This window comes from Opisthocomus hoazin, chromosome 10 (assembly GCF_030867145.1).
Source record: "Opisthocomus hoazin isolate bOpiHoa1 chromosome 10, bOpiHoa1.hap1, whole genome shotgun sequence".
Lineage (NCBI taxonomy): Eukaryota > Metazoa > Chordata > Aves > Opisthocomiformes > Opisthocomidae > Opisthocomus > Opisthocomus hoazin.
The window spans coordinates 10,455,583-10,481,788 of record NC_134423.1 but is presented as its reverse complement, the minus strand read 5'-3'; the positions used below and the strand labels follow the sequence as shown (position 1 = coordinate 10,481,788).

The following is a 26,206-nucleotide window of genomic DNA, read 5'->3' as shown; positions in this document are numbered from 1 at the left end:
CTGCTTTGAGTGTTGTAAGGAAGCTGAACAGAAAACTCGGAGAGGGAAGTACTGACAGCAAAAGTTTTGAGGATTTAGGAATTGACGCTGTCATTTGCTCTGAGATATAATTATTGGTAGCCAGTAGGAATCGGGGGGCTCGGCAGGCAGAGAACAAGGCCACCGTTCACTAAGCTGATGAGGTAATGCAAAGCATCAGGGATGAGTGCTGGGGCACTTCAACTTGTCTAGATGACCGAGATAAGCAACTGGCAGCTTCTAAAGAGAATCAGTGTTTACCCCATGTAACTCATGTCCTGGCAAGCGACACTCGCCGGGGGAGAGTATGTGGTGCTACCAGCAGACCAAGCATGCTTTGTATTCGGGGAAGAAGATACTGAGTGGTGTATATGGAAGAAATGTTACTGACTTCTTGTTTACTCAGGGCCAGCCCTCCTCACTTTCCATATTTATTAACAAAGCCTCGGCTTTTGTCAAAGCAGAATCAGTCATTCTAGTCTGAGGGGGAAAAAAAAAAGAAAAAAAAAAGGCTAGCCTTAGTTTGCAACATTTAATCTTGCAGTGGATCACACTTTGTGTCATGTGAGTTGGCTGAGGAGATAACCTCCACGCCTCGGTTTCTATAACGCATTACTCAAGTTTCTCTGCTCACAGGACACTGGCTGTTTCCTCGCTCGACAAATTTATTATCAGTAGGTGACATCCGGAGGAGAGGACTCGAAGAATTCTGCAATCCCTCATGTCAACATCACAGTGGAACGCAGGGACAGCTGCGCTGAATGTTCAGGTGCCTGAGATCCTGGACATCCTTCAGCACAGAATGAAAATATTGCCTGGCAGATTGGACAGTCACTTTTCATTGAGAGATTAATCAAGGCATTTAAATACGAGGGCACAGTAAGGAGCTCTGGGGAATTTAGGATTTCTGGATATCTCAAACTTCCAAACTGTCAGAATTCAGTCAGATGAACCTAGTCCATAAATAGTATACTCCTAATAAAACCGCTGTTGCAACCACCAGCTCCAGCCGTCGCAACAACCATTTTGACAGCAAACCTGTTGTGCTGTATCTAAGGTTGAGAGTAAAAAGCTGAATGTCATGGATGGTGGAGCCGTCTCCTCCCGTTTCCGGACGGTTTTGCCTCGTCAGCGCGGTTTCTCTATCTGTACCCACCCAGCACGTTCGGCTGTTTGACGGGAAGAGGCACACGGAGCAGCGATGTGAAACGCTGCGCACCTCCCCGCGGCGGCTGGCTCTCCCCGCGGTCACGTCCTCCGTTACCCAAGTTCTCTGCTGTCAGCGCTGGAAGCTCCCAAGCGTCCAGACCGCGCCAGGCGTTTCGGTGAAGCGTGAGCGTGCCGAGAGCTGGGCCGGTAGCCATTCGCCGGCCTCAGGCTTTTCACGCATCGCTGCCTGCTGGCTCCGCAGTTTTGACCATAATTCGGCCTGCGCACCCCGTCCGTTACCGCGGGGGAGGAGGCGCTCGGGCGGGCTCCGGCGGCGGCACGGCGAGGGGAGGGGAGAGGCCACGCCCGCGGGCGGGGCCGCGCCGGGCCGCACTACAACTCCCGTGAGGCGGCGCGGCGCGGGCCGGCTCCCTTCGCGGCGGGCGAGGCCATGCCGGTGGCGGGCTCGGAGGGGGAGGAGGGCCCGGCGGGGGAGCAGGCCGGCCCCGGCACCCCGAAGCTCTGCGGCTACCTGCAGAAGCTGTCCGGGAAGGGCCCCCTGCGCGGCTTCCGCAGCCGCTGGTTCGTCTTCGACCCCCGCCGCTGCTACCTCTACTACTTCAAGGGGCCGCAGGAGGCGCTGCCCCTCGGACACCTCGACATCGCCGCCGCCTGCTTCAGCTACCACCAGCCTGAGGCCGCCGCCGCCGGGGGGGACGAGGCCGCCGCCTTCGAGGTGCACAGCCACGGCGGCGCCGTCGCCGTGCTCAAGGTAGGCCCAGGGGCCGGCGCCCAGCGCCCCCCGTCCCCCGCCCGTCCCCTCAGCGCCGGGACTGCCCCCGCTGCGGTTTGCGTGGGTCTTTCTGAGGAAGAAAAGTAAGATTTCGCCAGCGCCGGGTAGATCAGCGGTGCCAGGCTATCCCCAGCGTGCGTTTCTTTCGGTTTCCTGTAAGATTTTGTTTCTAAAGTGCTCTTCTGAGGGGGAAGAAAGTGCTCCCGGCGAATGCGGTCCCTTCCGAGCAGGGCGGGCGGGTTCTGGGGTGGAAAAAAGGGTTTTGGAGGAGATCTGGAGGGCCGCAGCTCTGGAAGCCGAGAGGGAGTGGTTGCTTTGCGCTTCTGGGGTGTTTGTTTTGACAAGATGATGCGTGGCAGAAGCTGCGGGAGGAAGGAAGAGGGGGGGGCTGCTTCCCGCGTTGTCTGCGGCGGGGCGCGGCGCTCCCCGGGCCGGGTCAGCTGGCGGGCTGCGTTTCGTACCTCTGCTTTGTCGTCGTGCCCGGGGAGAAAACCCAGGGAAACCCTTTCCCCACAACGAAGGCGAAAAAAGTCTCCCGAGTAGCCGCTACTTCTGATTGCTGTTGAGACACTTATTTCCCGCAGGGAGCGTTCTTGTGCGTTGCGTGTGAGTTTTCACATGAACCTCAAGATCTGTAATATTAGAATTTAATCCATAAAGTTGTTAAACAGCAGAACTTCCTATTAAACATCGGAAAGTAACTTAAGAGTAGAGATTTGAGCAAGGATAATAAATGCGGAGATTGTAGAATGTGACTGTGTAAAGCTCTTCAATATTCTGTTTTGATAAATATAAATGTCAAAATAAGCAATCTTTACCATACTTTGCGAAAGAATAAGCAAGTCATTTAACTGGAAAACTAACACGGTAGTAGTTTAAACTATATTTGGTTAAGGAAAAACAGAGTAATTAGCAGTTTTGCATGCAGTCATGTGTAAAAACTACCTTTTTCTTCGTAGAGCTGTCACCAAAGTTGTTACTGCTTTGCATGAATCTGCCTTTGTACCCTGAGTGTTTATGTTACAGAAGGAAAAACTGCAGCCTTGCTGTAAGCTTTGATTTTTTGATAGTTTGAGGGTTTTTTGTTTGCTTGTTTCCAATTAGTATCTAGCGATTTTTATGTGGAGCTCTCCAGGAAAATACATAATGCATGTTTTGTTTTGAGGGTTCTTTTTGAATAGGGGGGGCCTTTGTTGGGAAACATGTAATTTATGATTAGGATTGTGGTGGGAAATAGTAAGAAGTAACTAGTCTGTCAGGCAGTACTCCAGCAGCTGCCCCGGGTGTCTTCTGCAGTCTTGAAGACACAAAGCATTCTCATCACCCGTGCATGAGTGTAAGGAACAGGGAGTTTCCTTTTTGATGTTTTTATTGGTATCTTTTAGTCTGTGATGTTACTGCTCTGCCCATGCTCTTTTGCATTCATTTTTTTCCTGTATTCTCTAGGAAGGAACCTGCATGGATTGGAGCTCTCCATGTTTTCCTGGTGTGGATTGAGAAAAGGTGACAGTTAAGGAAGTCAAGGTCATTTCTGTAATTAGCAGGAAAAAAAAATTTTTTACCTCTTGTATTATCATGATGCTTGCCCTAAAACAGCTGAGAGATTGTCTGTAAAAATGCTATTACATCATAGGTGTTTATAACTAAGGAATTAGTGAAAATCTTGAGGGGTGTTGCAGGACTAACTGGCTTTCTGTGGCCATGTGATTCACCAAGGAATAAGGCTTTTGCAGCTGGAATTCATTTTCTTCTACCCAACATGACAGTTTTCTAAGGCCTTTAAAACATCTTTCAGCTAAATTAAGTGGAAATATAATTAAGAATGAATTCAAGATGTTAAATAAAAAAAAAAAAATTCCCCAAAAACCTCCCCACACTGACTGATCTGGCCCCTGCTGAAAACAAATGTCACTTAGTCTATCAAGCAAACATTACACACAGAGCACGAGGAATAAAGTCAAGTGAAATGTAGTCTTCACCCTCTAACTCGTGCCTTGTTTTCCTCAATTTGCCGCTTGTTCAGAATTTCCAGATCTCGTGGTCTGGTCTTTCCCGGTCAGTGTTACAAGCTGAGAAGAGCATGAGAAATAAGCAACTGGAATTCCAGATCGAAATGATGGCGCTGTTGAGGAATGCATTATTTCTTCATAATGTCTCAGTTTTAATGTAATGATTTCATCATCTGGGTTGCTCGGTCTTTGTCATTTAGTGGGAGCTGAGGACTGTATTATATACTTGGAGTTTGTTTCTTGGTTTGATAACAGTATATTTCAGGGAAAGTATACTGTAACCTTTGCAGCAAATAAGGCAATTTGTTTGTTATTTAGAAATGTAGATAACCAACCTGGCACTTGCATGATTGTAGCTGTTTTCTGTATTTCCAACAGTTAAGTACGTCAGAAGAAGCTAAATGTGCATAAAAAGTTTTTCTCCCTTTAAATTATATGACAGGTACCATCACTTTAGGTAAAGAAGCAGAGAAAATTGTGTGCTTTATGGATAGATTATATGTGATAATATTTTTATGGGAAGGACCTGATCCTGCAGATACTTGCACAGAATGCTGGTAATACAGCCAAGTGAATATTTGCCCATGTTTACACAATGAGGCCTGTCAATAAGGGAGAAAAGAATTAGCATTATGAAGGCAAAGTAACAGGCAGAGTGCAGCAGCAGGGTGCTGAGTAATTCTTGGGAAAATTACTTAAAATAGGGGAGTGAGGAACTTGTACTGCTTTGCTGTCCTGTTCATGGTTTTCTAAAGACTACGGGGTTGTGGGGGGAGGGGAGGGGATAATGGGACAAGTTGTGAAGAAGGCTTATTAGGCTGAGCTAGCCGTGGGCAGCAGTTAATGGTAGGTGTAACTTAGATTGGGTCCAGGTGAATTGCCTCATTCACTATGTTGTGGTAGCAAAGAGAACCACTGAGGCATTACATCCTGTGTTGGTGCGAGCGCTCTGAATTCTTGGTGGTTTTCTGCTGAGGCACAGTAAAATGTTGCTTTGCAAAGCCTGTGCGCAAATCTGTCTGAAGGGAACATAGGCTCTCAAACTTACCAGAAATGAAGACTTGTCACTGGATAAAACTCCAGATGAAATACTTTTGTGCTAGAAATGGCAGAGGAGGCGTTTGCTTGTTGCGAAAAGTGACTGGAGTCTGTCAACGTAAGGCCTGCTGCTGTGGTTGTTCCAGAACTGCCAGTGATGGCTGTGTGGATTCATGCTTCCCGGCATCCAGGTCTTTGATGCTTCCTGAGAAACCTCGTAGGCAGTTCTAAACTGTTCTTTTCCCATGTCTTTTTTTGAGGGAAAGGTTTGCCTCCTGTTTCCTGTGAGCAAGCAAGAATATATGAAACTAACTTGTTTCAGATTAGAAACATCTTGCTTACATATCTTTCTTACCGAGAAAAGTGAACCTGCAGTGTCCTCTTGTATTGCTATTTAGTTTATTCAACTACTCAATTTGATTTATGAATGATTACTTGATTTATGTATGCTTGTCTTATCATGTGTATGATGTACTGAGAGGAACTGGAGCAGCAGCTCCAAGGATAATTGTGTCTGTTTTCTGACTGCCTTGCACAGTTCTTCGGAGCTGTTTGCCGTGGGATGTTGTGGATGTTAAAGCTCATATGGGTACAGAAAGCAAAATTGGAAAAGAAAAAAATCTATCTCCGATTGTTGAACACTAAGGTTGTTGAGCCAGAGAGAGCATCCTGGGGAAGCGTCAGTTCTTGTTTTGCCGTAGTGCTTATGCTCTGTCTTGTGATCAGCTGCTCTCAGGGCCAAAGTATGATGGTAAGTGGATCTTCAGATTGAGTAGACCAAAAGTGTTCTCATATCAAAAATGAAGACCAATCTGTGCTCTTTATGTGTGTTATGCAGCCCTTGCTGTTCTTCCTCTGTAAGGAAGTCTGTGTTGCTTGTCGCTCTTCGTGCTTTTGCAGTGATGCCCTGCACAGGTGCCCTCTGCAGTGGTGATAAACAGAACAGGAAGCTGTTGGAAATTAAGTTGTCCGAAAGAGTAAACACAGTCATTTGCCTGGGTGATGAGGGTTTTGCATTGATAATGCCACCGAGCGCTTTGGGAGAAGGTAGGAGAAAGACTGGCTAACAGGTAAGCACGCTCTGTGCTTGCAGGCGAAGGGCTTAGGTGAGTGGCTCTTCACAGGCGTTAGTGTTTCGTTCCCGGACTTCCCACGTCTCTAGTGCCAGGTGCTTGCTCTGGGCTGATGGCTGAGGGTGTGTGTTGGAATAAGAGTGACTCTTCCAAGTGCGCACCTGCGATGCCAGTTGCCATCACTTAGTCTCTTGGTGATAGTTCTAGATTGTCATTTGACACACTTCCAAATGACTCTTACAGGTGTGATTCTTGTTGAAGCTTAAAGATGTGTGTGAATTCTTGCTTACGTATTACCTATTCTCATTAATGACTGTAGGCTTGTAAATTGAGTATTCATGTTGGGATTTTTTTTTTTTTGTTTTAAATATGACCTTTCTGTAGAAGTTAGTTAGCTCATGGGATCATCAAACAGTACTGTACACAGGTTTAATCATTAAAGTAGAAGGCATTACAATGCATTTTTAATTCGTTGGTTTCTGCTGGTAATAATGGAAGTTAAAAAAAGAAAACGGGAATCTTCCTGGGTGTGTATGGAAGCTTTTTTTTCATAATACAGATTTGTACTTATATAATTAAATAACACTTTGTATGTAAAATATAAGATGCTACCGAATTTTCTAATGTTTGAGTGAAAAACTGGAGAAAAAAATGCATATGACTACTTCTAATGGAAAGTGGCTTTGGCATGAAAGTCAGGGATGTGTAAGTGTGCACAGGGTGCACCTAGTATATTGGTGGTTATTTCTTTTAACTGTGTTGGTTTTGGGTGGTGATACATTGCTGGTCTGCTAATTATTTGGATTGGTTGTTTTATTGCACTTGGGATTACTGAATTCATACTCCGAATACACGCAGCAATCCGGTCAGCGCTCTGGCTCTTTGTGTCGTAGGCTGCAACTCGTCAGGACATGACCTACTGGCTTCAGGAACTGCAGCAGAAGAGGTGGGAATACTGCAACAACCTCGACGCTGCAAAAAGGGACAGCCGAACTTCCCCAACACCAAGTGACTTTTCCAAAGGTCTCGTTGCCAAAGACAGCCCTGGTAGGTTGAAAATTTGGGTAAAAATGTGTGTTTCTGTTTAGTGTCAGTTCATCAGTACAAGGCATAGAGCTGGGATAGAGAACAGTCCTGGGAAGATTTTTGTCACATCTTGTTATCGTGTAACTCTATGTAAACTTTGCATATGTTGCTGATGGTAAAATTATTTAAAGTAAATGTAATTTTATATGTGATTTCATATCTCTTATTAAACCTATTGATTCCTCTAAAACCAGACTTTTAGAAATGAAGTAAAATGGAGTAGTCCTATCACTAGGTTTTGCTAAGTGGCAAAGGATGGTTTAGGTTAGATAAGTTATCTTTTAGTGGGTGGAATATCTGAAAAGCTTGGTGTGTTAAGTATCCTGAGATGTAAACTCCAGTTTTGAATGGGAACAGGTATATGTTGCATTCTGAATGATCATACTTTGTTCCCGAAAAAGTATGGTGTGGTGGATCTATCTGGCTGTGATAAGAAATTTCTGCCTTTTGAAACTGGAAGGCAGTTTGCGCTGAGACTACCTAAGTGAAATTCAGTCTCCATAGTACCTTTAGCCAAGCAAAATGTGATTTTGGACTGGTGTCAGAGCTATAAACATGTATCAGTGCGACATACAAAGTTATTCTGCATTTTTGACTACATTGCTCAGGCACTTCTGAGTTATTTTACTCCTGAATCATTACAGGAATGGAGTGCTTGCTGATTTCTGTTACCCATCAGTAAGACTGAGTAAAATCCTGTTCTGTGCCAAGTTAGACATGTTAACAAAGCTCTCTTGGGTTTAAACAAAGTCTTGAGGTCGTACGATGAGACGTACTTCATAGAATCACAGAATCACAGAATAGTAGGGGTTGGAAGGGACCTCTGTGGGTCATCTAGTCCAACCCCCCTGCCGAAGCAGGGTCACCTACAGCAGGCCGCACAGGACCCCGTCCAGGCAGGTCTTGAATATCTCCAGAGAAGGAGACTCCACAACCTCCCTGGGCAGCCTGTTCCAGTGCTCCGTCACCCTCAGAGGGAAGAAATTCCTCCTCATGTTCAGACGGAACTTCCTGTGCCTCAGTTTGTGCCCATTGCCCCTTGTCCTGTCACTGGGCACCACTGAAAAGAGCTTGGCCCCATCCTCCTGACACCCACCCTTCAGATATTTGTAGGCATTTCTAAGGTCCCCTCGCAGCCTTCTCTTCTTCAGGCTGAACAAGCCCAGTTCCCTCAACCTCTCCTCGTAGTGGAGATGCTCCAGTCCCCTCACCATCCTCTTAGCCCTCCGCTGGACTCTCTCCAGTAGCTCTTCATCCTTCTTGAACTGGGGAGCCCAGAACTGGACACAGTACTCCAGATGAGGCCTCACCAGGGCAGTGTAGAGGGGAAGGAGAACCTCCCTTGTCCTGCTGGCCACACTCTTCTTGATGCACCCCAGGATCCCATTGGCTTTCTTGGCAGCCAGGGCACACTGCTGGCTCATGGTTAACCTGTCGTCCACCAGGACACCCAGGTCCCTCTCCGCAGAGCTGCTCTCCAGCAGGTCCACCCCAAGCCTGTACTGGTGCATGAGGTTGTTCCTCCCCAGGTGCAGGACCCTGCACTTGCCCTTGTTGAACCTCATCAGGTTCCTCTCTGCCCAGCTTTCCAGCCTGTCCAGGTCACGCTGAATGGCAGCACAGCCTTCTGGTGTATCTACCACACCTCCCAGTTTGGTGTCATCAGCAAACTTGCTGAGGGTACATTCTAACTCTTCATCCAGGTCGTTGATGAAGAAGTTAAACAAGACTGGGCCCAGTACTGACCCCTGAGGGACACCACTTGTCACCAGCCTCCAACTAGACTCAGCGCCGCTGATGACAACCCTCTGAGTTCTGCCATTCAGCCAGTTCTCAGTCCACCCCACTGACCACTCATCCAGCCCACACTTCCTGAGCTTCCCCAGGAGGATATCATGGGAGACTGTGTCGAAAGCCTTGCTGAAGTCAAGGTAGATAACATCCACGGTTCTCCCTTCGTCTACCCAGCCAGTCATGTCATCGTAGAAAGCTATCAGATTGGTCAGGCATGATTTCCCCTTGGTGAATCCATGCTGACTACTCCTGATAACCTTCTTTTCTTCCACTTGCTTCATGATGGCCTCCAGGATAAGCTGCTCCATCACCTTTCCTGGGATGGAGGTGAGGCTGACCGGCCTGTAGTTCCCTGGGTCCTCCTTCTTGCCCTTTTTGAAGATTGGAGTGACATTGGCCTTTCTCCAAACAAAATTGCTCACTGTAGTCTTGCCTGTTTTGCCCTGTTCTCCTTCCCCCTGCCCCCCAATTTAGAAATCTGGACTAACTGGAACATAGGTAAAGCTAAGGTACTGCTTTATGGATCAGGCTTGGCAAGTTTTTAAGAATACTCAAGGTAGTGAAAAATACTTTGAAATATTTTTCAAAGTTGGCTGTGGGAAACTTAATGTTACAAAAATGATACTGTGGGATTTGTCGTGGAGCTGCCTTACTACCACAGAAGTCAAATAAATTATTTATTCTGGGTATGGGGTGAATTTTTTTTTTCCTAGGAATTGATTGAACATTAATGTAACTTTTATAACTTCAGTTCTTAGTTATGCTATTCCTCAACTCCTGATTTGCATTAATAAAATATGGTATGTCACATATTTATAAGATAGTTGTGTTTTGAAATAAGTACAAAACCAAGATTTTTGTTTTTTTCTTTGTGGTGATTGCATTAGCAAGCACGCTGCTTTGCTGTGCTGTATCTGCTGTGTAGTCCGTACCTCTAACCAATCCACAGTCCACTGGCTGGTGTAAGCAGGGGATCACGTGCAGTGAGCTACCTCAGGGAGCCAGAGAAGACCCAGCCATGCTGATGAGCGTGTCTGTTAGAGAAATGCATTTGTTAGAAGCTCAGCTCTTGAGCAATTCATTTATCTGGGACATAGTATAAAGAGATTTTGAAGTCTTGTCAAATTGTACAGGTAGAAGATGAAACGAGCTGTAAGTATGAAAACAGAATGTTAGTATTCCAGTTTGTTTTTGAGTGCCCATAAGGTTTTGGTGTAGTTTGTTTTTGGGTTTGGCGTTGTTTTTTATGTGGGAATGTGGTGTGGTGGGTTTTTATTTTTTAAGTTGAAACCTGTTGTATTATCTTTCCCCTTTATTAGGCAGTAAATATGATCAAAAGTTAGCTTTAACTTATCTTAGCTGCATTTTGTTCAGCTCAAACAGCCAAGGTCGAAAAGAATATGGAATTTAGTTTGGCCGACAGACTTCTCCAGTGCCTCGTAAAAGAAGTCAAGGCAGTGTAATTTGTACCCTATATTTGAAAGACGACACGATATACTTCTGTTTCAGATACCATTTTTCAAGGGTTTGAGAGATTTGTAGTGTCATTAATCTCTTATATTTGGTACTCTTTATAACAAAACATTCTGTCTTTCTACTACTAATCTTTGATATGAGCTAAATAGAAGTAACCATCTGCTGAGTAATTGGAGGGTACAGCTTGCTTAAAGATGGTCTTGCTGCTAGTGCCAAGTAATCATCAGAGCAGACTGAAAGGGTCACCAGTGATTGGTGACAGGGTATTGTCATTTCCCAGAGTTTTTCCCTTCCTGCAGAGAATCATTTAAGTCAGAAGCCTATCTGGTGTGTTAGTTTCTAATATAACTGCTGAATCAAGTCTGAAAGTGTTCTCAAAATTTTATAATCCACTTCAGTGCTTTGTAAATTGGTATGGAGAAGAGTCTGATAATTACATTTGAGCTTGTTTTTAACTTGCCTGTTCAGAGGGCATGTAGAAGGCCCTAAAGCACTTCTCTATAATGCTTCTGCTGTTCGTAGCATATTCCATATTCTGCATTTGCTATTCCCTCTGCCTGCTGGAGGAGGGGTGAGGGAGAAGGCAAGCTGTCCAGGAGAATGGAAACACTGAGGTAACATAGATGCTGCAGACTCTACAGCACGTGTCGGGCAGTGTGGTATGTCGGAGCCTGGCTAGCTCTGCTGGATCAGCTCTGATCCTCTGGGCATTGTTAGCTCTGGCTCCGGGCTCACGCCAGTCCTTGGCTGGGTGCTGCAGAGCCGTGCAGAGCCTGTGTGAGTTTGCTGGTGTGCGTGCAGGGCTAGGCCTGAGCTGCATGTCTGCACGGCCCTGTGCCCCGTCTGCAGGTCTGCTGAAGCGCACGGGAGAGTTCGGCTGGATGAATTCAGGTGTAGCTGTATTCAGCTTGACCAGAGCTCATGAATCCTTGCTGATCCACCGCTCTCTGATGTGTCCACAGTGCCCACGCTGATGTTCTTGGCTCTGGGAGTGCACAGGCTGGGTTTGCACAGAGCTGGCTCAAGTGCCTAAAGCTGGTTGGCTTGCAGCAGCAGTGTCACTTTTAGGATAAAGCACACCCTGAAAGCTGTGTCACAGTATTTTTGTAACACTGTGCATGACTTGGGACTTCCCATAGTCCTGGCCTTGTTTTACAAAGGGGTTTTAGGGATTAATGTAACTAATTCACCGTAATTTTTATGGCTTTATAGCTGCTTAAGCTAGATGACTCCATATTGACTAAGTGAGATTGTAAATCACTGATGAAATAACGCTTCATGAGCATCACATGAGTCCTGTTATCAGAAGTACGTGGCTGCAGTGAGAGCTCACTGAGGAAAACACTTTGCTATTTTTAAAGTTTGTTTGAATGGAGCATTTTATAAAGCTATGTTGTGATTTAAAATAAAACCCTAACTACATTACTAGCAGGCTTAGCAGTGTATGACTTTAGTCTCTATTCCATTATTTACTGAAAGTTTTGCCTATTTTTCTTTTTGTCTCTTTCTGTCTCTTTTTTTTCCTTTAAATAGATTTGAGTGTCCCAAGTCAAAATGCTTCAGCAGAGCGAGCTAGAAATATTCTAGCTGTGGAGACTTCTCCGACAGACCTGGTGGGGGAACAAGCAGCTTCCCAACCTGCACCAGTCCAACCAAGTGCCATCAACTTCTCTCTTAAACAATGGAGTACCGAGCTCAAGTAAGTCGGGGGTGTGGGGAAGTTATCATGAGATTGATAGTTGCTGGCAGAGACTGTTTCCTACTGAAAGATGCGTGGATGTGGTAGGCAGAGCCTACCTTCTTTTTAGAAGAACTGGGAGTGATGAGGTGCATCAGTGTGTTGGACTATCTCTTAAAGTAAACTGTTCCTTTATTATACTTGCTTGTTTGAAGGGCATAGCTGAACATCACTGTGTAACATTACTGGCACCTGAAGGGGAGAATCAAGTCCTGTGAAGCTCTTCTGGTGACGGCTTTGCTCCCTGAGCCAGGAGTTGTATTCTCAGCTACTCACACTTTTTGTCCTTCATTGTGTAATGGAGCTGCTCGTTGCTGGCATTGTAGTAGTCATAGTGTTTAGTGCTTATGAAGTATTTTTAGTGATGAAAATCAAAACAATATAAATCATTCTTCATTTTCTTCTTAATAAAAGCACATTGCACAGGTTTGAAATTTATGTAGTTCGAATTTCTGAGCAAAAAAATGTGGCAGACCCTTATGAACAACTGCAAAACCACATCTTATCCCCTCCCTCTTAATGAGTTTACTCTTTAGTATTAATTGCTTTAAGGATAGCGGTCCACTGGTTTTCAGCTCTCCTCTTACAGTTTCTTTATAGATGTTTTTACGCTTTATGCACATAGATGGGTCTTCCACTTCTACCCAAAGAACTTTAGTGTTGTTCCAGAGCAGCTCACACAGCAGAGCTGTAGCTTTGGTGGACTAGAACGCATCCCTCTTGAGCTGCAGGTAAAATGGTGGTGTTTGGTTGCATCAGTAGTGCTGAGTGAAACAGATTTCCTTTTAAAGCTTTCCTGTTAAGCACAGAGATCTGAGAGGTTACAAAGTGTTGCTGGTTTTGGTTTATGACTACTACTGCATAGACCTTCATTTAAGTTCTAGAAAAGATGGTTTACGGCTAGATTAGGAAGTATGTAAATCCTGTTACTACATGTACTGTTTAAACTGGTAGTGTTTTATGGTTTCTTGGGTTTGCGTAGCCACTTTGCTTTGGTAGAACATAAATTTGGTCATAATAGAAGGCAAATAACATGAAACAATTTGTGAGGTTTGTTCCTGTGTACTTGAAATGAGTGTTTCTGGCTTTTTTGTTTTGTTTTGTTTTATTTTTTTTTTCTGAATTGTCAATTATATGCTTTGGGGAATTCTAGCCAGAAGGGCGGTGTCAGAGTGAGCTGCTCAATGTTGCCTGGTTGCTGTTAATGTTTCTTTGGGCAGAAAGGCATCAGTGGAGCTGTGGGTTGGGAAGCCCTTTGGGTTGGAGGGAAGTGTTTCTGGTGGCAGTGGCCCAGCAGATATGGTAGCACGGTATTCAAGAGCTGGCCTTTTTCTGTATAGCTGTGATCCTAAGGGCTTGGAGTTGCTGCACATCACTGTTAGAAAACTTCACCCTGTGAAGCTCTTTCAGGCTGAATGCCGCCCTCTCCCATTCCACTCTTTGTGGAGATACTCAGCTGCAGTGGTTCATCTGTCTGAAAACGTTCCTAGGAAAATACCGTGTGTTGTACCTCCTAACAGATTGTATTTTTTAATTCTGCAGGTTTTTTTATATGGAGTGCTCTGGTGCCCCCACGTGCTCTAAATTTTAAAGCAGGCATTTCCCCCCGCCCCCCCCCCCCCCCCCCCCCCCCCCGCTGATACCAGTGGGAAATGGTGTCTTTGTCAGGATTGCTTGTTGTGCTCAAATATTCTCTTCTGAGCTTTTCAGAAGTCATTTTGCAGAGAAATTACTGAGCCAGCAGCTAAAATCTGAAGTGTGTGTGATGCAGACAGTTGTGCGCTACCTCTGGCCATGCATTCTACTACTGAGATAAGAGTCTGACAACCTTGTCAGAAACTATTTAGCTGTGTGGCAATATGTGAGAGTCTCTGACAAATTTATTTATGTTAGCGTAGGCGTTGCATGTCTTAAAAGCTATGGACTAGCATTAGCTTTGCCTGTTCTGTGCTAGCAGGTCATGAACACTGAAGCTGCAGTATCTAGTAAGGTAAATTTGCTCTGATACTTGAGTCTGTAGCAGTTTTCACAAGAAAGGTGAATTTTCTTCAGCATAGGTTTGGTTAGGGACAAGTGGATTTTCCTTCTAATGGCTATCCTCAGCTGCTCCAGAGAAGGGTATGCTTCCACTCCCTAAATATTTTATTCATTCAATCCTGGAATGAGTGATGTGTAATTAATAAGCATAACTATTCAGTAATAGTGCAAAGTCTAGTTAGTTGTATTGGACATCTGTGTGGAAGCAGGACAAAATGGTTAATATTTTTATAGCAGTGAAAGTAATTTTTTAATTTTGGAAAATTAAAATGACTTAGTAGTATGACTACAAAAGCTGGTGGCAAAAAAACCCCCGCTAAAATGGTAGAAACTCTATGATAGTAAGCGTATGGGCACAACAGTACTGTCATGGCTGACTGTTTTCCTCCCTTTTTTGCAGTTCTGTGCAGTTTGGGGCGGGGGGGGATCTGATCGCCTTCAGAATGTGTGTGCACTGCACAAGATCTTATTAGATTATGACTAGTTTTAACCCAGTATTAGAGGATGCATCAAGGTGTTTCTAAAACTTCAGAGAGTTTTTCTCTACATTGTGGGGAGCGTGTTTTAAGAACCTAATAGATGTCTTGATCAAAGAATTATCTTTCCTCCTGAACACATCTGTGGTGTGTTTGACAGGGAAGCTATTGCTATAATGGCTGTATTTGCACCCTAGGTAGCAGTGGTGAAATGATAATTGGAAAAAAGCGAAGAATGTGTTTTGGATTTAAGCTATGTGTATATTTGTGGTAACTATAGTTGAACCATGCTTTTCCATTTTTTGAAATGTGTTTTCAAGTGCTAAAAGGCATATATAGACATTTAGGCTGAATTTTTTTTTCATCTTTATGCTGGCAGCTACTGATATCTTTTATTTATGTGGAATATAGAGTTGGAAACATACTGAATTATAGCAACCTCAAATTATATGATCGTAAAATAACGCTTAAACCCAGAACACTTGGAAATACAGAATCATTAGATCTTATGATCAGGTCTTGCATCATGTGTCCAATTGTACTTGTCATATTATGCTTAGGATAATACATGTTGTTTTTTATATTCAACTACCTACTTTTAATCTAATAGAAAGCAGTGATGCAGTGCTACTTCAGTGCTCTGAACAGTCCTATAAAAAAAGCTTTACAAAATTCAGTATCAGCTCTGATTGTTCATGGGCCTAACAGCAGTTTTTGAAGAAGCTTTTCTGGAAGTCATTTGACTTCTTGTTCCTTGTGGTTTTTCAACCTTTAAAAGATGGTGTTCAGACAGGCTTTAAATACTGTAGTTGACCAAGAGCAGACAGGCGGTTGTGGAGTTGTATGGTACGAGCTCAGCCACTATTCAGAGACCAGCTACAGAGCTGCCAGGTGACACTTACTAATTTTGGGTGCCCTAGGAAATATGTCAGTCATCACCCAGGATGAGCTACTTAATTTGGACGGAAGGTCTGAACAAGGAAATAAGACTTCTTGCTCCCAACAGAAATTATGATTCTTTCTGGAAGAAGATTAAATGTGTAGTACAATTCGACCTTTGTCAAGTTTGCAAATTGATTGTTGAAATAGTTTTATTAATAACCTTTTGGATTATTTTTAAATTGTACTTGATTATTAATCAGTTCACCAGACTGCAGGAATTCTGCGCTGCATAGTGATTAGCCTAGAGTTTACTTTGATCAGACATTAAATCTGTTGTGAAGCTGAAAGGCTGGGTTGAATCATCAAATGATGTTGAAGGTATGTTATGGGTTACTTTCTGCTTAAGGTTTGAAGAGTAAGAAGAGGAAATGTGGCTGACTGAGTGAAAGCATCTTTGTGGGCCTCTGTCTTACACAGGCTGTAGAAAATGCTGAGATGCTAAATATATTTTCAACTTTGTACCTAAAATGTTAAACTGATTCGTGTGGATCGATAGAGAATCTCCTTCTCTAGTTGAACAAAGACTTTACAGTGCTGAACTACATTAATACTCACGGGTGTAAGTGTGGACTTAAACATTTCTGGTTGCATGACGGTTGTGGGAGAAGCTGGGTAGGGTAATCTCATCCTGCTCGTGAAAGGTATTATTCTTCTATAGAATTACCTGGCTGGAGTGTAAAAGTTGCCTCTGAAATGCTCTTGGAGAGAACTGGAGACGTTCCACCTTAGGAAAGGAAAACTGCTGAGGAGTCTGTCATCAGCGATTCAGCTTCAGCGGGTCTCTTAGTTGATTCCAAGCTTGACACTAGTCCAGAATATGAAACTATAACATACATGCGTTTTGACTGCATGCTGTTCTGTTTAACGCTTGACAGTTATCCTAAAATTCTAAGCTAGAACAACTCAATAAAGAGATGCTGATTCTAAATCTTAATTTTCTTTGGTCTTGGTTTTTGCCCGCTGCCAAAACAAGGATAAAACAGAGGATGACACAACACCATAGTGGTTTACTAGATACTAATATCCAGTTAAAAGTGAAATAATTCTTCTGTTCTTGAAACATACCGCTGTTGATAGCAGGTCCTATTTAGTAGGATATGCTTTGTTTTCTTTGAGCTTTATTTAGTATTGGTTTTGTCTGTGTGTTAGCTTATTTTTAATTTGCACTGTTTCAGCTGCAGTGGTTGTCTTGAAAGCCCCCTTATAAAACGAAGGCAAAATGGAGCAATCTTTGTCACTTTTCCTGCCGTCTTTTCACAGAAATTCAGTGTCCTCTTTAAGAAAAGGAAATAATGAAAACCGCAAGAGCATATTTTATACCACCGAGGAGTGGGAATTGCTGGATCCAACCCCAAAAGACTTGGAGGACTCGATGGCCCTAGAAGAAAAGAGGAAACACCTGGCAGAAGGAAGTAAAGGTAGGAGTGGGAGGAAGGAGGGGAGCGTATGCCATACCTGCTTTAGTATAGTATACTGTGTTATGTCTATCTCCAGGAAAGAAGGGGAAGCTTCTCTTTTCTTCGCAAACCACATCCAGAGCTCTATAAATTCTTTTTAAAAATGCTTCCTTATGATGTGTTTGGAGTCCTCTGCCATTCAGGTACAACAGAATAAGTACAAAGCCTTGGTGTCCACTGTTTCGGGTTCCCCGAGTGTGTTGCCATCTCTAGTTTTGTCGCTTGAGTTGCAAAGTTACAGGGTGAATGGAAATGTTGAGGCTTGTGATTACTCAATTGAGTGTCACCTGTTGAAGCAGAATTGCCTTGAGACTCTCTGTCGATACATGTTATTTTGGCTTGCTTCTGAAGTGGGTGAATAGTAGGGATGCATATGCAGTGATAGGTCATCTGTGCATTGTAACTGGTTCTCACATTTGACCAGTGTCTGGAATAACCTTGTGGAGACATTTTTACAGCTCCTGAAGAGCACTTCAGCTGACATCCAAGTGACTTAATCTGTTAGAAAACATCCTTATCTCTAGGAGTACTCCCATGGTTATATAAATGGAGGTGAAACCTCACACTGAATGCCTCTTAATAGAACAGTATGCTGTAATACCAGTGATTTTTTTTTTTCCTGATAATTCTGAGCTGTTATTTGAAGCAGAGTTTACTTTGCCATAGTTAGGGGTACATTTTATTTTCTGTAATGAATTGTGAAGTTCTCTTCATGTCCTATTATACGATAATTAACTTAGAAGCTAAATTTTTTTATCTGGGAGGGGAGAAGACTGAGTTATATACTTTTCCCACTGAAGGAAGCGACTTGGAAAATGAGGTCTGTTTAACACTATTGTATTGGGCTGTTTAAGTGCTGCGTAGAGTCTGATTTTAATGACCATATTTTTAAAATGAAATCTGAATGCTCAGAAGCACCTTCTTACTAAGTGAACTGAACTAGAAGAAATTGTTTTGTGCAGGACTGACTAGTTCAGCTTTTCCATTTGATTTTGGCCGCATTCCACACAAAACGAGGCGCCCGTTAAAAGACATGATTGGATCAAGCAAAAACCGGAACAGCAGTGACTCTTCTCCAACGGAGTGGTGTTCTGGTAATGGCAGCAAACTAGTCTCTGAGCTGCAGCTGAAGTATCAAAGCCAGCAAGAAGAGCTGGAGAAGCTGAAGAAAGATCTCCTGAGCCAAAAGGTAATTAAGCCTTCAGCAAAGTGCACAAAAGCAAATGGATATGGTAGGTGATCACGCGTTTATCCTTTATGGCCATGGAACTGCATTAGGAGCTGGTTGTTTGTTATAAAAAATAGTGCTAAATGAACCTTTGTTAACAAAAAGTCTTGAAACAAGAAGGACCAAATTTTACATCTGTTAAAGGTTAGATCCCCGAACAAAACTTTGATTTGCACAGTGTTCATTAACTTGGTGCAAATACCTTTCTTGTTATCTGAAGCTAGCTTTCCCAATGTCTGCCGGGATCCTGGCAGATAGTCACAGCTTGTTTCACCATCAGCACGTCTAATTCCTGAGGAACTTTCAAGTCCTTCTTTATTTACTTTGTTTTTTGTTTCTTTTAATTCTGGAGAAGAGTGTAGGGGAATGGAAACTGACTTCTCTCTTTCTCAACTGCATCATCACCAACAGTTTTGTAAATGATAGGCCTAACCATAAATCTGTGTATGTAGTACTGCTCTCATGTAGTGTTCTTGCTTGTATGCCTTTAGAAGTCAGATTTAATAAATGCCTTCATTTTATCTAAAAAAAAATTCTCAAAATCAGTGGCTCATTCTAGGCACATCTTTATGATTTTCCATGTCTTTGCAAACATCCAGATACGTTATTGAACATTCAAGTTCTCGGGAATTCCATAAAACCAATTCCTATTGCTGTCCTTGTATTCTTAATGAGTGTCAGGGAACTATTTAGAGAAATAAAACAAATCCCAGTTTCATTGATAAGTATTGCAAATGCTTCTAGGCTTGAATTCACCTTCCCACAGTTCCGCAGTATTAAACCATTAACCAAACATGGGAAACAGCACAGGTAGTGATCCAGATCAGTGAGACTTGTAAGTGAACAGTCTGCTGTTCTTCCTTTCTTAGTGTCTCTTTTTGATCTGGAGTATCTTCTTGTGTGTGGTTTTCAGTTTTTTGTTTGTTTTGGATTTATTTGGTTGGTGGGTTGTTTTTTGTTGGGTTTTGGTGGCTGTTGTTTGTTTTTTTTACCAGCTTCGCTTTCAGGGAGCTTCTAGTAGTAGCTAAGGCAAACTCCTCCTTTTACAGTATTTCTTTTCTTTTAAATTTCCCTTTGACTTATTTGCATGTAACAGCCTTCACTTCACAAATGTCATGGTAAGATCTCCTTGCAGCAAGGAAACAAGCAGGGTTTTACTTTCAGTGTAACTGCCTTAAAAATCAGCTGCTGTTACGCGTGTGTACCTGTGATTCCCCAAGCAACACACATACATCTTACATGCAAGTGAATAATTGTTGTAACTGTCCAGGACCTGTGCAATCCCATGAGCAAAGATACTTGTCGTTTTTTAGTGTGAGAGAAAAGAAGATGAAAATGGTGGAATTTAGATGGATGTGCTAGCAAAAAAAAAAAAAAGTTCTAGTTCAGAGCATTCGAGGCTGCCTTTTTTGCAAAGACCACAGCAGCTCCTGTTCTCCCTTGTGGCAAGTCAGTTAATTACTTGGCTGATTCTGTGGCAAGATTTTCTAACCAGCCCTCCAAAGGCTTCCTTTTCAGCAAAGCAGCATGTTTAGGTTTTTTTTTAATTCTCCTTTTATCTGCAACTGTTAGGGAAGACAGCAATTGGTTATCTTTCCCATTTCCATTCTGTAATGTTTACTTCTTAGGTTTTTTTGGTTTAAGCCCTCTTCCTATTTATCTCCTTACAATAGGGCTGCTTAGAAGGCAGCCTTTTTCAGCTTCCAAGTAACTGCTGGGCCACAGCTGTCACTACTCTTCCTTAACCTGTTGTAGCCTTTCTGGTCAGGGTCCTTAGCCAGTGAAAGACATTTAAGCCAGCCGTGTAGGCTGCTCATTGTAAGGCGTTAGCCTGCTAGAAATCATGTCATGTAAGCATTTCCTTTTTTCCTTCAAACCACCACCATGAAGTCTGTTAGAAGCTGATGATTCGGATCCAAACCCCATTCCAAAGGTCCCTTTTGCTTGACGTTAGATTCCTAAGACTTAGAAACTTAAAACTTCATTACAATCTTTTTGTTTTTAAATTCTCAGGAACTTGTGCGACTTCTGCAGCAAACAGTCCGATCTTCCCAGTATGATAAGTATTTTGCAAGTCGTCTTTGTGAGGGGGTTCCGAAAGACAAGTTAGAGCTGCTGCACCAAAAAGATGACCAGATTGTGGGTCTCAACAACCAGCTTGAAAAGTTAAATCTGGAAAAAGATAGTCTCCAGCAGGAAGTAAAGAATCTGAAATGTAAGGTTGGAGAACTGAATGAGCGGCTGGGTATGTTGATGGAAACTATTCAAGCTAAAGACGAAGTGATCATGAAACTCTCTCGTCAACTCAGTGAGTGTGAGGACAGTACATCCTCTCAAAGTGGAGCAGTAAGTTCTTCCATGGCCACCTGTACGAATAAGGAACTACAGGAACTGGACAGACTAAAAGTAAGAGCAATGTCTCTGTCTTGGTGGATAGGGGAATCTCTGCTCCCTAGAAAAACTGCTTGCTAGTCTGCTATACTGTTTGAGGAGATCACTACAGCAGTTCTCCAAGATACTCGTGAACTGAGGCTTTCTCTGCTTGGAATCTACACTGGGAGCTGTTATGTGGCAATATGAACAGGACTTCTATACTTTGAGCTGGTCTGTGCATCTGTAGTACAGTGTCCCGTTCTTTGAGTAATTTAATCATTGGTGTGGAGGAGTGATGTGAGAAGTAATCAAAGGAACAGGATAAAGTAAGGGTAAGAGGAAAATAGAAGCATGGAGGACATAAACCAGAAAGCTTGCTTTTTTTTTTTTAATTTTTTAAAATATCAAGTGAGGAAACAAAGAGCATGTGAAATGGCAAAGGGGAGCTCCAAGGAGAAGAAAGGAGGAGGAGTGTAAACCTGTTTTGCTAATGCTGCTCCAGATATTATCCATGGGGTTTCCCCCCCCCCCCCCCCCCCCCAACCTACCTCAATGAATGTGTCGGAAATTCTTAATGGAGTTACTGAAGTGACCCACTTTGCTCTAAACAGGCTTTCTTGCATTTGGATAAATGTTCTGTTCCAAATTCATTAACATTCCAAGGGATCTGGAGTACAAGTTATCTAACGTATATATAAATGTTCATAATTTTCTTTCCCATATATGCGCTTGGGAAGTTTTAGAAAATAAAATTGAAACTAGAAATCAATGGCCTTGTCAGAAAGCAGACCAAAGCTTGTAGATGCTGTGGAGTGTGGGAGTATTGTAACTGTCGGGAGAGCCCCTCATCCCACAGCCTCAGGTTTCAGAGGTGACATTGGTAGCCTGGAGCTGAGCGGATTAGGCAAGGAAGCTGGTTGCTAGGGGTTTATATTTTTGTACGAGGCAGACATCCAACCTGTACTTTAATTGAGGACTGATGAGGGTAACCAAAACCCAAGGGGCATTTTTCCCTGTTGCTTGCCTTGTGTGGCACGTGCTCCTGGCCGATGTGCAGCCCCATGCTCAGCATGCAGGTTCCTGCTCCCCTCCCCGGGGTGCAGCCTCGCTGCCTTCCGCCAGGAGCGCAGCGCTGGAAGGGGTGCGGGCGAGGCACAGCACCACCCTGCACACCTCTCTGCTCAGATCTGGCACTTGTGTTTGACTTGCCTGGGAACTAAAAATAATACTTGATTTGATCGTGGTATTTTTAACCATAAGTCCCATTAGTAGATGCTTGTTCTGTGTTCTGAGGTATACTTTCTCTGGTAGGCATGTGCTGTTTGTAAGATATTTTCATTAAAAATCCAGTGTGGTTTTTTTTATCAACAGGACAATCTTCAGGGTTATAAGACCCAGAATAAATTTTTAAATAAGGAGATTTTGGAACTTTCTGCTCTACGAAGAAATGCAGAAGCAAGAGAGAGAGAATGGCAGGCAAAGGTCAGACTAACACAGCATGTTTTCATTTTGGCAATGCCTAAAGTAGTTTTCGAAAATTCAGTTGTAAATCTGCTCAGGGAATGTAACTGTGGAACAGAAATGGAATGACTTAAATGTATTGATAGCTTTAAAAAAAAACCCACAAAAAAACCAAAAAAAACCCCCCAAAAAACCCCCTCAACACAGTCCTTACAGACTCAACTTTTTCCTAAGTTCTGAACACAGGCATGTATATTTCTGGAAACATTGTTTCCTCAGCATTAAGGCTGCAATTGTTTTCCTGAAGTATGTAAAAGACAGGATGTGTAAGGATTTGGTATGCCACTGAGCAGAGCTTGCTCCTCCTGAGCGCCGAAGGATGACTACAGCATGGTGAATGTAACTTTGGAAGGGTGTTTATGTATAGATGAATTTGAGTGTAGAGAAGCTCTGGGTAAATAATGAAGATTTCCATTGCCTGGGGCTAGGAAAATAAGCACACATCCTTAGCGAGGGCAAGATACCTCTAGCTGTGGTTTGATAGGATTTTCTTTTGGTTTTTTGGAACCAACACATGCAGCGGCCAGATCCAAATGCTGTATTTTTGGCACAGAGGTGTTTACAATTCCTACATGCTATTACCTAACTCGTATCTGTAATATTCCATGTAAGTTCTCTTTGTTCAAGCATGCATAGACTAAAGCTGTTACTTTAGAAGCACAGAATGGTTGAGTTGTCCCTCATACAATGTAGTGATAATTAAAGCTTGCTCAGATTTTCCACATGTAAAAATACAGGTGATAGAAAGTCTCTGGTGTACTATTCTGCCTCAAAAGACTTTCTGTAGAAAGTCACAAGTATCTGAGATTTCTTTCCCAAGTACTTTATATACAGAAGGTTGCAGTAGTGTAATAAAATGCATATATAATTTTTCTTTTCTACACGTAAGGGTGGTTTTATGTTTTCTGGTACTACAAAAATGGGCATGTAAAGCTGACTGTTCTTGACCTAACAGATTTCTAAGCAACATAAACTAATAGAATCATACTGAACCACATTTTAAAAGAAGTGTAGTACAAAGTAAGTTTCTGAAGACTAATAATATTATGTGTTGTTTTCTGCAGTATACTAGCTTGGAAGCCAAACTCTGTCAGATAGAAAGTAAATACTTGATCTTGCTTCAAGAAATGAAAACTCCTGTTTGTTCTGAGGAGCAGAGTCCTGCTCGTGAGGTCATCACACAGTTACTGGAAGATGCCTTGAAAGCAGAAACAAGTGAACAGCCAGAACAAGCATTTTTCAAACCACACCTGGTCAGGTAATTTGGTACTATTAAATTAATGTTTGTTTGTCTTGGTCAGTAGGCCCGGTTCTAACACTGGAAAACAGACAGTGGGGGTATATTTGCAGGATTTGGTTTTTTAATGTATTTCCCTTCATGAATAACAGTATCATCATGAAATCCTTCTGACTGTATAAATAGATTTATTATTTTGTTTGAGATACAGTATAAAACAGGCTCAAATGTTGCTGTATAACTGGTGAAGGTGAGCTACTGAAGAGATGGATTCATTGGAACTTGACCACGTTCTTAAATAAATTGCTTAATCTGAGTAGTAATATGTATTGGGACATGGGCACAAAGTCTTTCGTACATGGGATTGCAAAAATAATTATCTAATAAAGGATATACTTTAGAAAAATTTTTAGATATTAATTGTTGAAAACTTGAAAACTGTTGTTTTCAACAGTTATGTTGTCAACACTGTGGGGAGTGTCTTAAGGCACATTCGAAGTAACTTTAGGATGGGAACTTGAGAGTTACAGGGCTACTGAACATGTTTTTAAAGCCTTTTTTCCTTTTTCCTCTCCATTTCAGTGAATATGATATATATGGTTTTCAGACGGTCCCAGAGGATGATGATGAGGAGAAACTAGTAGCAAAATCACGAGCTTTGGACCTGAGATCGCTTTCTCTCAGTGAAAATAGAGAGATCTCCACAGGAGTGAAATGGGAAAACTATCTTGCAAGCACAATGAATAGAGAGATGATGCGCTGTGTAGAACTGAAGAATCTCATTCGATCTGGAATTCCACATGAACATCGTTCCAAGATATGGAAATGGTGTGTCAATCTCCATGTTAAAAAGTTCAAGGACAGCACTGTTCCTGGATACTTCCAAACGTTGCTTCAAAATGCTCTGGAGAAACAGAATCCTGCATCTAAACAAATTGAGTTGGATCTCTTGAGAACTTTGCCAAACAACAAACATTATTGCTCCCCAACATGCGAAGGGATCCAAAAGCTGCGAAACGTGCTGCTGGCATTTTCGTGGAGGAATCCTGATATAGGATATTGCCAAGGGCTCAACAGGTAAGATTCTGCAAATCTTGAGTTATGACTGTGCAGTGAAAAGCTTAATGTGCCTTTCAAATCATGTGTATAGTAGCATGCTTTTGGACAGCCATTTGCCTTGTGGGTTGTATCTTCGTAACTTAGAATGCTGAAGTACACAAATAATGATCGCTTTCTTTGAAATGATAAAAAACCAAAAGACTTCGGTCGTGTAACCTGTAGAATCAGCTTGGCAAAAGAACGGGAACTGGAATTAACTCGCATAAGAAATGGGCTACTTAAATGTAGTTTTACTTTGTCTTCATGTCAGTTGTAGGAGTTCTTTCCACCTTTGTGTGCAAGAATTTTAGACTTTTTTTTTTTTACTTTTTAAACATTCAGAAATAAATGTTTGAAAGCTTTTTGTACTGTTAAGGCCACATATGTCAGTCTTTCCCTCAGAATGCCTTCAGTCACAATTACGGTAGTCAATTTGAGGATGAGTCTCATATTACAAGGCTTAGAAATTTTGAAGTCATTGCAATTGGTGTTTGCCAAAATAGTTGTGGTACTTGGAGATCTGTAGTAAAGGAGGGTGTTATTTGAAGCGAGTATGTTAGTCTGACACCTCCCTCATCCCCATGATATAATACTATAGATGTCAATTTGTGCACTAATTTATGGACTAGAATAGGGTAAAAGACTTTTGTACTAGAGCAGCTTTATCATTTGAAACCACACTGAAGAAGTAGCAGAACAGAGGCAGTGAGTAATGTGGTAGAGGTAGCGAGGTGGTGGTGGTAGCAGTAGAAGAGGCAGTGAATAATGTGGTGGTAAGAAGTATTCTTTTTCAGAGTATTCATCAGTAGTGCTTACGTTCTGTAGGTAAATCATATGTTTTTAGTATTGTTGCTGGCATGTCACAAGACATGTCTGAAGAACACAGCTCTTGCAATTGTGGAGCAACAAATCTCTGGTGACTGAAAGGTGTTGCTAGAAGGTGTTGGAAATTCTTTGGCTAAATTTGACCTTTCTGTGCAGCATTGCTTTCTCCTGGGACACTTTTGGTTTTATTTTTGACTTTATTGTAAATAGTTTTGCATTTGGGTGTCCTTGGAGAAGTCAAAAGCAAATTAAATATTTATTTCTTGCTTTGGTTCTCAAGCTTTTAAAGTTTGGTCACCTTGTTAAACTGTGTAACATCAGAAGCGGTTCATGTTGTGACAGCTCCCCTTGCATACAGAAATAAAATGGGAGGTTACCTTTCATATTCAAATAACTATCAGCAACAAGAAGTTATTCTCTGATGATATTTCTTTCATAATACTCTTTGGAAACCAGGAAGCCAGGAATGATGCTGCTGTTTAAACTTTTCTTTTTCCTACTTGAAGAAATTGTTGGAACAAGTTCAGTCTTCGAAAAATTGCAGAGCTTTTTCTTTTCCTTGGAAGACAATGGTCGATAAAGACAAAAGTGTTCGTATGTTTATCTTAATGGATATGAAGTAAACATGCTAGAAAGGATTCTTCTAAACGTACAGTAGTTTTGTGTGAAATGCAAGAACCATCTGTCCTTTCTCTGCTTAAATAAGGAAAGACAAAAGTCTGGGAATTGGAGTAGTATGTTTAGGACTTGCAGGCTTCTAATTGTTTTGCCTTAGAAGCCATTTTTCCAGGAACTAGCAAATCACTTTGTTTTTGCTGTTATCTGTTTTCTTACTGAA

The 26,206-nt window shown here is 42.4% G+C and overlaps 1 protein-coding gene across 4 annotated transcripts in view; it reads left to right on the top strand.

Moving 5' to 3' along the window:
- The first annotated feature begins 1,618 nt into the window (after window positions 1-1,618).
- The window catches only part of TBC1D2B (TBC1 domain family member 2B), a 44,129-nt gene continuing 19,541 nt past the window's right edge, over window positions 1,619-26,206 (top strand). For 3 of the 4 annotated variants that reach the window (XM_075431948.1, XM_075431947.1, XM_075431946.1), the window contains exons 1-9: window positions 1,619-1,939; window positions 6,974-7,127; window positions 11,970-12,135; window positions 16,890-17,047; window positions 18,049-18,275; window positions 20,328-20,720; window positions 22,059-22,169; window positions 23,273-23,466; window positions 24,028-24,522. In XM_075431948.1, the coding sequence (XP_075288063.1) occupies window positions 1,619-1,939; window positions 6,974-7,127; window positions 11,970-12,135; window positions 16,890-17,047; window positions 18,049-18,275; window positions 20,328-20,720; window positions 22,059-22,169; window positions 23,273-23,466; window positions 24,028-24,522 (2,219 nt within the window). Of the gene's footprint in view, window positions 1,940-3,406; window positions 3,464-6,973; window positions 7,128-11,969; window positions 12,136-16,889; window positions 17,048-18,048; window positions 18,276-20,327; window positions 20,721-22,058; window positions 22,170-23,272; window positions 23,467-24,027; window positions 24,523-26,206 lie in introns of all 4 variants that reach the window. The other variant, XM_075431949.1, reaches the window with a different exon arrangement.